General features: G+C 33.7%; 1 protein-coding gene across 1 annotated transcript; it reads right to left on the bottom strand.

The window, feature by feature from the left end:
* Positions 1-308: 308 nt before the first annotated feature.
* On the bottom strand, positions 309-1,935 carry LOC122594471 (cytochrome b561 and DOMON domain-containing protein At5g35735-like). The gene is made up of 3 exons (XM_043766922.1): positions 1,324-1,935; positions 932-1,216; positions 309-624 (listed from the first exon to the last, which is right to left on the bottom strand). Exons 1-3 carry the CDS (start codon positions 1,933-1,935, stop codon positions 400-402), a joined length of 1,122 nt encoding a protein of 373 aa, XP_043622857.1. The 3' UTR covers positions 309-399.
* Positions 1,936-12,490: the final 10,555 nt, after the last annotated feature.

Raw genomic sequence — 12,490 nt, forward strand, 5'->3', positions numbered from 1 at the left:
ATTTGTTAATCTCAAAACTGGGCACAGACACCAATCCATCCCAACTTTCTGGTTAAACTCCACTGCAGTGATGATACTACAGAGGAACTGGGGAAGTTTGTTAAGAAAACCATGAAATATACCAACTGACTAACTAAAGGGTCCCTCATTAGTAGTATCGAATAAGGAGTGACTCAAACAAAACGTTAACAACTCAAATTTCTTAATATAAACATGAAGATGTATACACACAACCATATATAAATCTCAAAAAACAAATACCAGTCGAAAGGAAATTAATAACTCTCAACATCCAAAAGGTACGGTGCAACAATAATATATCCAACCATATATGACATCTAAGAAAACAGATACCTTCCTTCTCCCCCATCTACAATGGAAGACCAGATCACACATTAGCTACATTAACCATGTCGCTATTTCTAATATACTCGTAATAGCCGCCATCGTGCTAACTGTGCCGATGTATGCCGACTTCCACTTCTTAATAGGGTCCAAGATATCAAGTCCTATGAAGACGTTGAAGCTCAATATGATTACCAAACATCCAAAAAGCCGGTGACAGAATTTCCAACAAGTTCTGAATTCGCTCGTTTCTTTAGGCCTCATTTTCAGAGCAAGAACCTACAATAGTTGCAACCAAATAACAATCTGTTAGGCGAAATACACAAAAAATTAAATAACAAAATATCAAACATATGGAAAATTCATTTGTTCCGCTAGTCAATTAATGTGATCAGCCTACATCGTAGTAGAACCCAAGCTACGCTGCCCTAAGTACAAAAATAGGCAGCATGATAAAATCTCGAGACAGATCGTTCAGAATTCTACTATATTTGGGGATATTGACTAAAAAAATGGTTCATTAGATGTGCAGACATTATGTTAAGTTAATTGCAAGCAAATGTTAAAAAAGAAATATTGGTTATACCTGAAGTGTTCCAAACACAAACATGGTGATTCCAATATTTCTGTGAACTTTGTGTGTGGATCCAGCCGAGGCACCACCAAGCTTGAGGCCAGTGGCCCATCCAGCAACTCCAAGAACATAGGCGATTGTTTGTATTGTAACATGGAAGTAAAACCCAAACTTTTTTTCTACTTTATCATCTGCAAAAAACCAAGGTCTTTTTTTCTTTTTCATCATATATCTAGCAGTTACAACTCCGATTGGCATTAATATTCCCCAACTAATCGCACACAATACTCCGTGAGTCTGTCAACAATAATTTACCATCAGTATATTTATCAAAATATATATGCATATAATGGATATTTTTGACTATATGTGTGAATATGATTACCAAAATAACAGCGACTTACATTTTTCAGGCGTTGTCGTGAGCCGTCAACGCTACCACCAGCACCAGTCTGGCTGGTTGAAAAGTCAACCATTCCAATAGAACTCCGGCTAGCCGTGTCCAAAGCATGAGTAGCGGGGACACCATTAGTAACCGGACCCACTTGCCAAACTTGGTTAAAGTTAGTTGACCCATTAGGCAAAACCAAAGTAGCATAAATAATCACATCACCACCAACTCTCTCAGCCCTGATCGCCGGAACATCAAAGCTCAACGCACTTCGTTGCAAAGTTGTTGCATTCCCTTCTACGGATGAAGTATAAGCTTCAATTGACCCATTTGGGGTTGGTAAAGCAACAAGGGCTTGAGCATTAATCATGCCCGACCCACGAATGTTAAGTGCCCAAGCAACCCATTGATACATGGTGGAGCCCGTGTGGCGAAAAGCCACGTCCACGGTTCCATTAGTGTTGTAATAGTTCCAGTGAAGGTGGGAGTTTAAAACAGGTAAAGAAACACATGATGCGTATGTTGTGTTACTTGAAAAAGTATATGTTCTACATCTTTCAGCATAAGAAACTGCAATATTTGATATGAATATCAAAAGCAGCAAATTTAAGATTTTACAACCCATTTGGAAAATAAATAATATTTTTGGGTTTTGGAAATCAAGACTAGTTGATGTGCAAAGACAGGGGAACAAAGAAAAACTAGTTAAAGTAATTTGGTTCTTTCCATTATTGGGAAAGTTGTGTGTGGTTCGAAGAGAAAATTTCTATCTATCATATATAGATACATGCAGATCGAAGAAGCAAAGTGTGGTTGAAGGAGGAAAACTCCCGGAAGCAGTAATGTGATAAGAGAGAAATATTATGTTTGAGGAGAAGCAATTCATGATTTCAAACAAAACAAAGTTGTCTATTTCATTAGCAAATGCTTACATTTAATTAAATTAACAAGACTCTAATAAACTTGCCCGCTAAAACTAACAACTTAAAACTACGTATTGACTATTGACTTAGAATGCTACAGTTTCAGTCCCTCAATTTATTATATTTGTTCAAACTGTGTTCAAACTTTAATTATATATATATATATATATATGTAACAATTGACCTCCCATTAATTAACAATGTTTTTTTCATCTCAGAAACTGAAATGAAAAAGTCTGCACTTCATATCTTCCAAGAACTCCCAAAAGCTTTGGATTCCTTCTTGATCACTTGTTTAGTTATTTTGAGAGTATAAGTTAATTTGAGCTGTTTTATTTTATTTTGTGAAACTTTAATTTGTTCCTTTCACATTTTCACGTAAGGATGTCCAATATTTCCGAATCCGCAATCCGAATCCCGAACACCCAATTCAAAATTATCCGAAAATGATATTAGTATGTATTTTGAGGGTATAGTACAAGTTAAATTAAAGAACTAGCTCTTGACTAAACCTATTGCTGATTAAAAACTTTGTTGTCAAAAAAAAAGCTTTTTGAAATAGTATTATTTGACAAATTTAGTTAATTTAGAAGCAATGTAATTTACTTGGAGTAACTAACTTTTAAAAACTAGATCGAGTTTAGAATGAGCTTCATTTTGATGTTTTTTAATTGTCCATACAAATTTTGGGGTCAATGTTGCTGAAACTGAAGTCGTCGCTCCATCTGTCAGAGCACACCAAGTGCTCCTTCAAAACCTCAATTGACCCCAGTTGATTATTTGGTCAATGTGAAGAGCAACTAATTAATGATAGCGAATGTACGTATTATGTGGTGATGATACAATTCTTTTGCATCTTCTTGGTAGCTAGCTAGGTTGTTTATGAGAGATCATATATAGTATTGAAACACTAGGTCCATGTCCATCTACAGCTTTGCCACTTGATCGATGTTAGATATTGTCCATGTCCTAACCAGCCAGTGCCACATATACTTTTCATCCAAATTAGATGCTTAGAATAGAAGCCAACATTCCACCAATATGGACAAAGATACTAATTTGTTCCTTTCACAGTTTCACGTAGGGGTGTTCAAAATAATCCGGATCTATAATCAGAAAACCCCGAAAACACGATTCAAAGTTATCAGAAAATTTGGATATCCTAATTTTCAGATATCCAAAAATCGGATTTTTGGATTTGGATACCAGATGGACTTTCCAAAAAATTCAGATATTCAAAAATCCAATGTAACACCCATCGTTAAAATCCTAGATTTTTCAAATCTTTGCTTAATGGCGTTTAACTTTTCGAGAAAATAAACATTTATAACTTGCCCCATCCGTAACGGATAGTACCTTGTATTAAATGGTGTTACGAACTTGTATCGTCACAATAGTATAAGAAAATCCAAGTCTAGCATCAACATACAAGCCAACATAAACACATATAACTTAAGTCTTAATAAATGAAGCCAATCAACATAATGGCTAATAATAAAAGTCTATGCGGTGGGAAAACTAAAAAGTCTTTTTTATTTTTCTACCCGACTCACCAAGCTAAGCCTTTCACTAAGCTCACGTGTGCTTATCCTGAAGACTCAACATTTTCAAGAAAAAAAAAAAAAAAACAAGTGGTACCTTAAAAAGCTAAGTAAGATAACATAAACTTGAAAACATTTGTCATTTCATAATATATTAACAAAAACGTGTCATATTAGTTATTATCAAATACAATACATAACACACTGTAAGCATGTCACATTAGGATGATCATATTCCTAAACGTGCCTAACTTTACTTCCATATCATCGTATTCCTAAACATGCCTAAACCTAGGCTAAGTGACTTATGCCAATTACATAGAGATATGTGGGGTCGTGTGCAGGCGGTCATAGACCGTACATGGAGTCCTCAAATCCGGCATGAGTTGGTCCATCGACATCTTTAAGAAAAGACATGTCAATCCAACTGAATAAACAATTCATGCCTCTATGCATTGGTGGTTAGTTACTCCACCCGGAATACTCAAACGTAACTATGTCACGATAGGTATCATGATTCCCAACCACGTGACCACATACACATTAACTCCTTGGAACTAGCATGGGTTAAGCTTGACACAACATCTTAAGTATGCTCGAGACTTCTAATCTTTATTAGCTTAGGCTAACTTTCACCTAAACTAATAACATATATCATTTTTTACTTTAGAGCTCTTAATTGTGCACGTGTCATAGAATTCCTATTCATATGTCTAGTGACTAGGTGTTCAAGTCATGCAGACAATCATAAGCATACACTTTCATCATTACATAACATATACATATCGTCATTATAGCATAACAGGCATAATCAAATAACTCATAATAACCTCCCATCCATTTCCATAAACATACAAGCATGTGTTACATTCATTTGGGGGGGGGGGGGATCTTATAATAACTATGCTTTGGTGTATCTCATGTGACGAAAAATGTTATCTTATCTCAATAACAAAGTACTAACAAAATCTCACACTAATCAAGACTCAATAGTGAATACTCAAACCTTTGGAGCGTACGATGTATAAAAGAGTCCATTTAATTGATAATCCACTAAGTTTCTTTTAGCATATACTCACTATCATTGTCTTTTAATAAAAGACTCGAGATCATGTTTTATTAGTATATTTAACACTTTAAAATACTAACCATTATTCAATAACTTTTAATCTAGAGCTTTTTTTTTTTGAAAAGTATCTCAACTTGTCACTTTTTACTTTATTGAGGATCGAACAAAAAAAAGTCCTATTTTGGGGACAAAAACCGGCTAAAACACCTTTGTTGGGTTTTTACCGGCTAAGTGACATTTTTACCCGGTTATACATTTTAATATTCATGTGGACCCCACTTTTTCAAAATATCATTTGCAGTATCTATTTGATCTGGTATGTTTTTCAGAATATCATTTGCATATATATATATATACCTAAAGGCAAATCAAAAGGCAAAATCATCATCATTATCAGAATATCATTTCACATCATTATCATCATTATTCACACATCTCTCAAGCATATTTAGTATATACATATCAAATTTATATAATACATATATGCCTATATGTATAACACTTGCAGGCATCATCTCTCTCTCTCTCTCTCTTTCCACTTTTCTGATTCCGGCCACCCCACTGTCGGACCACTCCTTGCCAGAAAAACGAAATGCACCTCAAAACACTACAAATGTCCACTCAAATTCACCCCAACCCCCCATTTTTTAGAAATTCTTTCTTTTGTAATTCCAATTCATACGCCCATAAATCTTCGTTAATTTTTGATAATTTGTCAGAAAATTTTGTGGGTTTCACTTTAATTCACCAACCAACCAAGTAAACAAGCAAAATAATATAAGTAATAGCCCAAAGAGTCAAGAAAAAGAGAGAGGCAGAAGAGAGACATGTTATTTGTTAAACCTCTAGCCATCAATGTCGACCAAGAGGATCTGGCCATACTCTCCAACGACTTTTTTTTTTCCTAGCGATGTAGGTGAAACAAACATGATAAAATGGATCAGGGATTTAGGTGAAGCTAACTAAGAATAAACACTAACAGCCACAATCACCGAATATACATTTAGGGCACATTTGGTAAGGAGAAATTCAAATAAATGAAATGTAGCTGAGAAATGAAATAGAGAGAAATGAAATTGGTTGAAAAATTATTTAATTTCTTTTGTTTGGTAGTGACAAGAAATCAATTTCATTGTTTGGTAGACCAAGGTAGAGAAATGAAATTGAGTTTGATTACAATTTTTTGTAAAATTATTTTTCTTTAACATTGCTCCTATTATGTTTTAAAAAAACAAAATCACATACAAAGTAATATTAAACCTTGAAACATCCCATACAAATTTCAATGTCATAATATCTTAGCAGCTCAGCACTAATACATGGCTAAAGTGGTAGAATAACCACGATGATTAAATAGAATACATTAGCATGTAAAAATGCATCTTCAAGGTTCAAAGTTGTAGATCACAACTCCATTGCAATATTGCATAACACGTCATTTACATACTACTATGTACAAAATAAAGTCAACAACCAACACCAAAAACAAAACCATGTAACCAAATCGCAACAGCTTTATGAAACCAGCCGCTCCATTATTCCTCCAGTGCTCAGCGGTCAAAAGAAAACTCCTCAAACTCTGAATCCACAAGTATGAGAGAACTTTCACCTCCTCTACGACCTTCGATAGCCTTTGGCTAGATGCTATTCAAAACAGTGTCGTTTCTCGCATTACAAATACTCCAAACTGTTATTGGAATTACCCTTTTGAGAGCCTTTTTTCTCTTCTTTAATACTGGATACAAACTGATGAAAACGATAAGTTCTTCGAAACACCATCTAACTGAAAAACATGCCAAACTAATTCTATGTTTACTGGGGAAAAATCAAGTGTGGAGAAATTGCATATAAACCTAATCATAATCATACAAATATATTTAAATGGAAGTGAAACACTAAAACTAAACAATGGATTAGACAAATTCAAGAATTTTCATCAACAAAAATCTCAAAATCACAAAATCGTGATTACAACTTAACTTACATGGAAAGAAAACAAGAAGACAAAGAACGCTCAATTCATCTAAAAAATTATTAGCAAAAGTAATCAATCGAGGTTCTCTTTGGCAAATAATCAAACATATGGTGGTCCATGTTTATTTTACGCATATCACTAGTGCAATTCATCTAAAAAATTATTAGCCTTTAAATTGTGATTATTGCCAAAAGATGTTGGATCTGTTATTATCAAACCAAATACCAAAACCTAATTCCCAAATCATGGGCAAAAGCTAACACATAAAATTAAATTTTGCCAAAAGATGTTCTTCTGGGTTGTTGTTTTTAAATAAATTAAAATAAACACAAAAAGTGACTGGTTACCTAATGAAAGACCCAACAAAGGTGTTTTAGCCGGTTTTTGTCCCCAAAATAGAACATTTTTTCGATCCTCAATAAAGTAAAAGGTGACAAGTTGAGTTATATTCCAAGTAAAAAGCCCTTTAATCTATTAGTTTTCTTATATAACATGGCTAAAGCCACAAGGATCAATAATGACAACTTCAATCTTGAATCACAAAATTTTAAAATGACAATTTCAATCTATTATACTGCAAGGACCATATTTGTTTATTCAGAACTGCAAAGATTACAATAGTCAATTTCAAGACTACAGGGATCAAAATTGTCTTTTTCTAAAACATTAGGGACCATAACTGTCATATAAGAAACTATAAGGACTGAAAACGACAATGTAGTAACTACAGGGGCTAATAGTGTAACTTAGACAACATCATCATGACAACATCAAGATGACATCAGCATGACATCAGCACAAATGGGACATGGTTGTCGACGGGCTTGAGCTACTCTTTGTTTTTTTTTCTTTTTTCAACCATCAAAATGCTAAATATATATGAAACTTCAAAACATGATTACTACTTCGTTACTTAACGGATTTCAACAATTCTTTGACAAAATTTTAGTTTTTCATCAAAGAATATAAATCCATAAATATCTCATTTTATCTCTCTGCTTATTTATCAAACGACGAAAACCTTACAACACGTATATAAATTTTTAAATGAAATCCCTGATTCGTTATTCAACCAAATCAAGTGATTCTTTCAAATAACTACATAACATTAAAATACTTTAAAAAAATGATTTTACTGTACTCAATCCTTCTTATATATCTGTCATTATTGAGATCCTAAAATATCACCGAAAATGTTAATTTTTGGTTTGGGAATTTTTATACACAAGAAAGTATCATTTTATTGGACACATAAAGAACAAGAAAACGTTACCTACTGATTTCCAAGAAGTCATTCGTGAAATTTCGGAGGAAAAGATGGATAAATGAGACTCTTTAAAGAGTATGGGTTTATGGATTAGTGAAACTTATTAAATGATATGGAGAGTTAATATTGGTGCTATCAACCTTGGTAACCCGCAAAGACCGGAATTTATCTTTAAAGTTCGTTCATAAGGGTTGGGTTAAGCCCATTCAAACAAGCCCCAAAAGTCAGTTTAGCCTAAAAACTAAGGCCCGAAACTAATACATATGCTAACGGAAGACCAATTCACATCTTAGGCACATAATGGTGAACCGACACACCATATTAGCATCACTTAACTTAATAACATCTTCACATATATGCACATTAATCATCATTTAACAACAAATTAATCACCTAATAATTAAAGAAACTAATGGCGCCAAAGATCAACTAACGGTCAAATGATAGAAATTGGTGATTGACCAACGACAATGTCAAGGTCAAAGATAGAAAAGTTTAGGATATTACATCCGAAATATCCGAAAACTTAATACTTGACCATTGGATTTTGGGGTTTACTGTGTTTTGTGTTTTTATACTTGGTCCCAAAATGCTTACAAAAAAAACCCAATGTTTTCGGAACTTAACCTGACGTCGAACTAGGCATTTGGAGATTCAAGGTTCACCTAGTCTAACTGGCTGATCTCTGGACTTAAACCCCAAGAGGCAACCTTCTTTACCAAATGGGCTAACCCTATATTGGAGAGGCATTGTCCTAGTAACACTAAAACTATACTGATACACCCATTTACGCACTTAGTTCATTGCTGGTCGATACATTTTCAAAGGAAAAATAATGCATAACTTTAACACTGATACACATATTGAACCTAGTCATAACTTTAATGTGTTGACACTTAGGTTAGCATATGATGTGTAATCGATTTCATCTCAGTAACCGAATCTTTTGAATTTGGATAACTAACGGACCATTGGTCCATCCAATCATCTCCACACCAATAGGAAAAACCCATCATAAATGGCATTTAATCTCATTATTGAGGTCACTGGGTGCCTCACCTCAACCATGGACTAAAGATCATTAGCATTTTATCTCAGTTATGTATCAAAGTTATGTCTAAGACGCATAATATGTACAGTATGATACAACAAATTTAAAACTATAATGTGTAATCTTATGCTTCGGATAATTAATTTAACGTGTACGCCTTAAAATTTATTGGTAAATTTTAAATTAGCATATTCACTCTCTTTTAACTCGATCTTAAAATAACGTGTATGAGTATATGTGTTAAAACTTAAAATAATAAAAATGTAACCCGTACTGTATTGGAAAATCATGAAATTAACTAAGACTATCCGAAGTGAGGCTTCCTCACTAGAGTGAGACTTGTGCCATGTGGTGCCCCGTCGGCATAGAGGAAGCCCCTCAAGATCTTTGGAGTGAGACTACCTTAAGAGTTACTTGGAAAAGTGAAAAGGCGGTTGCTTGGAAATTGTGGTATCTGTGTAAAGTGAAACTAACAAAAAAAATGGAGTTGCCCAACTAGAATTGGACACCTTTGCTTGGAGTCGCGTGGCGGGCAATGTTAGCAGGCGTCATTAAAGGGACGAGGGGGGACGCTTTTTCCCATCAGCTTATAATGTTCGTTTGACAGAGTAGTTGTACGGGTTTTTTTACTAATACTACATATTAGAAAATTAAATAACTATTCGAAATACAAATAACATTCGAATAAACTTCTAAATGTATCAAGTAGAGTCCTTAGCAGCTAATTGAGTTGCCAATGCGATGCCGAATGCTGGAAACTGGTATTGCCAATGCTCAAGGCGAGACATTTTCTGTAGAGAAAGTGAGTTCTATATGTCGATCAGATTCTATGGGAGCATGCAGGACCGGCTTAACCCTTTTGGTGGCTCTAAGCGAGACTAATACGGGGGCCTTTTTTCTAAAGCTTTGTACAAAAACCGTTTCATATGTCTAAACCAGCTTTTTAATTTCAAAGCCAATTTATATCACACCAAGTAATGTAAAAACTCAAAACATTCTATTAAATTAAAGTATAATTAAAACTTATATTCTTGAAAAAGTATAATTAAAATTAGTTGCAAGAAAATACTTAGCAAAATTGTGTTGTGTATTATAGAGATAAACTCAAAACGTTCTATTAGATTAAATTGAACATTAATTTTTTTTGTACCAAAGTTAAGAAAAAAGGTGCCAAAAAGTCAATTAATCTATTAAACTAAAATTCAAAACTAAAAAGTCGATCAATTTATTAAACTGGAGGTGGTTTAGGTAGGATACAGAAAGCACATTAAGCACAAGCCCAAAACAAATTATAAGCCCAAAACAAGAGTAAAGGGCCGGCTTGAAAATTTCAGGGGCCCATAACATCTGGGGGCCTTAAACAGCCGCCTAGCCCACTAATACTATTGGGCCGGCTCTGGGAGCATGAACCCATCATTTTTAGTTTCAAAGATAGGATTCTATTTTCCGCTGTATGACTTGATTGGCAGAAGTTGTAGATTTTGAATCGAGAGGACACTCTACATGGACTGAACTTATAAGACTATCTCCAATGGGGATGTTTTTGGGCGCCCTTGGGTGCCCTTAGGTACATTTGGATATCCTTTGCGGTTGAAGCTTGTCCAAAACTAAAGATTTTTTTATGCATGTCCTTACCCAAGGGCATGCCCTTAGGTGCCCTTACTTATATTTTTTTTTGGTTTTAGTGAAGTTAAAGGATATGTAAGGATGTTTGTATGGTTGGAGATAAAATTATAGGATTTTAAGGATTTATAAGGATATGTAAGGATATGATGTGGCAGCTCAAGGACGCCTATGGAAATAGCGTAAGGGGTATATATGATTATGGGGTCAAAGAAGGGTTGCAAAGATGATGTTTTGAGTCTAAAAGGATGATGTAGTGGCACAAGAGGAAGAGGGCCAGTTTCGAGTTTAAGGTAATAAAAGGTTGTAGATTTGCTTGGCTTCAAGTGCTTGTGTATGCTTACTTGTTTTGACTTTCTGTGTCTACTTTATTGTATTGTATTGGTGGCTTTGTTTTCTTTCTAGTTTCGATATGAGCCTCGCAGATGTTGCAAAGTTCTAACAACTTCTTGTATACAAGTCATAAGATTCATTGGGACACTTTTTGGATCGAGACCAAATACCCATTCAACAAATTGCAAATCTCATAATATTCAACATTCTTAATCGTCTTCAAGACTTATGCATGAGAATGACTCGTTAGAGATGACAAATCTGAGACTAAATCAAACAAACTGTAACGACTCAAACACAAAACGACAAACTTATTTGATTTGACTTATTATTTTTTTAAAAATTTTGGCATATCCTATCCGTAAAATCATGTATCTAACCTGTATTTTCAAACTAGTTTAACTATCAAGCTTACTAAACACAACTTTAAAGATAACATTACATGTCAAAAATACATTTTGACTAAAACATACAAACTAGTCTAATGTTCAAATCAATACATAATACAACCATAATTTTATCATTTGACCGATAGTTTCTTAAACTAAAACTTGACCAAATTACAACTCAAAAGACAACACTTTCAAAATATCTGATCAAGAGCTTGGTTATTAAAAGGGATTAACTAACACCAAATTTACACTACCTTTACTTCAAATGCTCTAGCTAATTACTCCAACTTGGGTTTGTCTTTTGATCCTCTTAAACCTATAAAATATAAACAACTAAAAAGATAAGCAATTTCGCTTAGTGAGTACAAAATACAATTATGCAAGTTATCATCATATCAATTATCTTGGGCTAGCACAATCATAACACTTTATCATATTACTTGAACTACTTGTACTAGCTAACTAACAAGCATATGGATCCATAACTGCTATTTAACTCTACCTACAAGAATTTAATCAAATTCTTTTAATCAAATTCTTGTAGTCTTAAACTCTACCTACAAGAGTTAAATTAAAAGTCAACTCTTGTAGTCTTAACTTTAACTACCTACAAGAATGGACAACGCCAACTCTTGTAGTCTAACTGTAAACATAAATATACTTTGCACTCACCTTATTAACGACAACTTACAATTAATCCTTAAGATAAATCGAACTCAAAACCTATTACAATGGCAAAATACATGATTACTTATATAGCTTACTTAACTTTCCAACTAACCCATAACATACATATATTGTTGTGTTTGGCTAAATACATAATACACTTTTCTTATAAAATTCTCAAGTACATAATATAACTTTACTATACTATCACTTAACAATATATCTTTATTATCTCAAATCTTAATTTCAAATGTTAACCAAACAACAACAATAACAATTATAATAATATGGGTTTCTATAAAAATTCTTAAAAGAATGATGATAATAATTTTATTACCAT

This window comes from Erigeron canadensis, chromosome 3 (assembly GCF_010389155.1).
Source record: "Erigeron canadensis isolate Cc75 chromosome 3, C_canadensis_v1, whole genome shotgun sequence".
NCBI lineage: Eukaryota > Viridiplantae > Streptophyta > Magnoliopsida > Asterales > Asteraceae > Erigeron > Erigeron canadensis.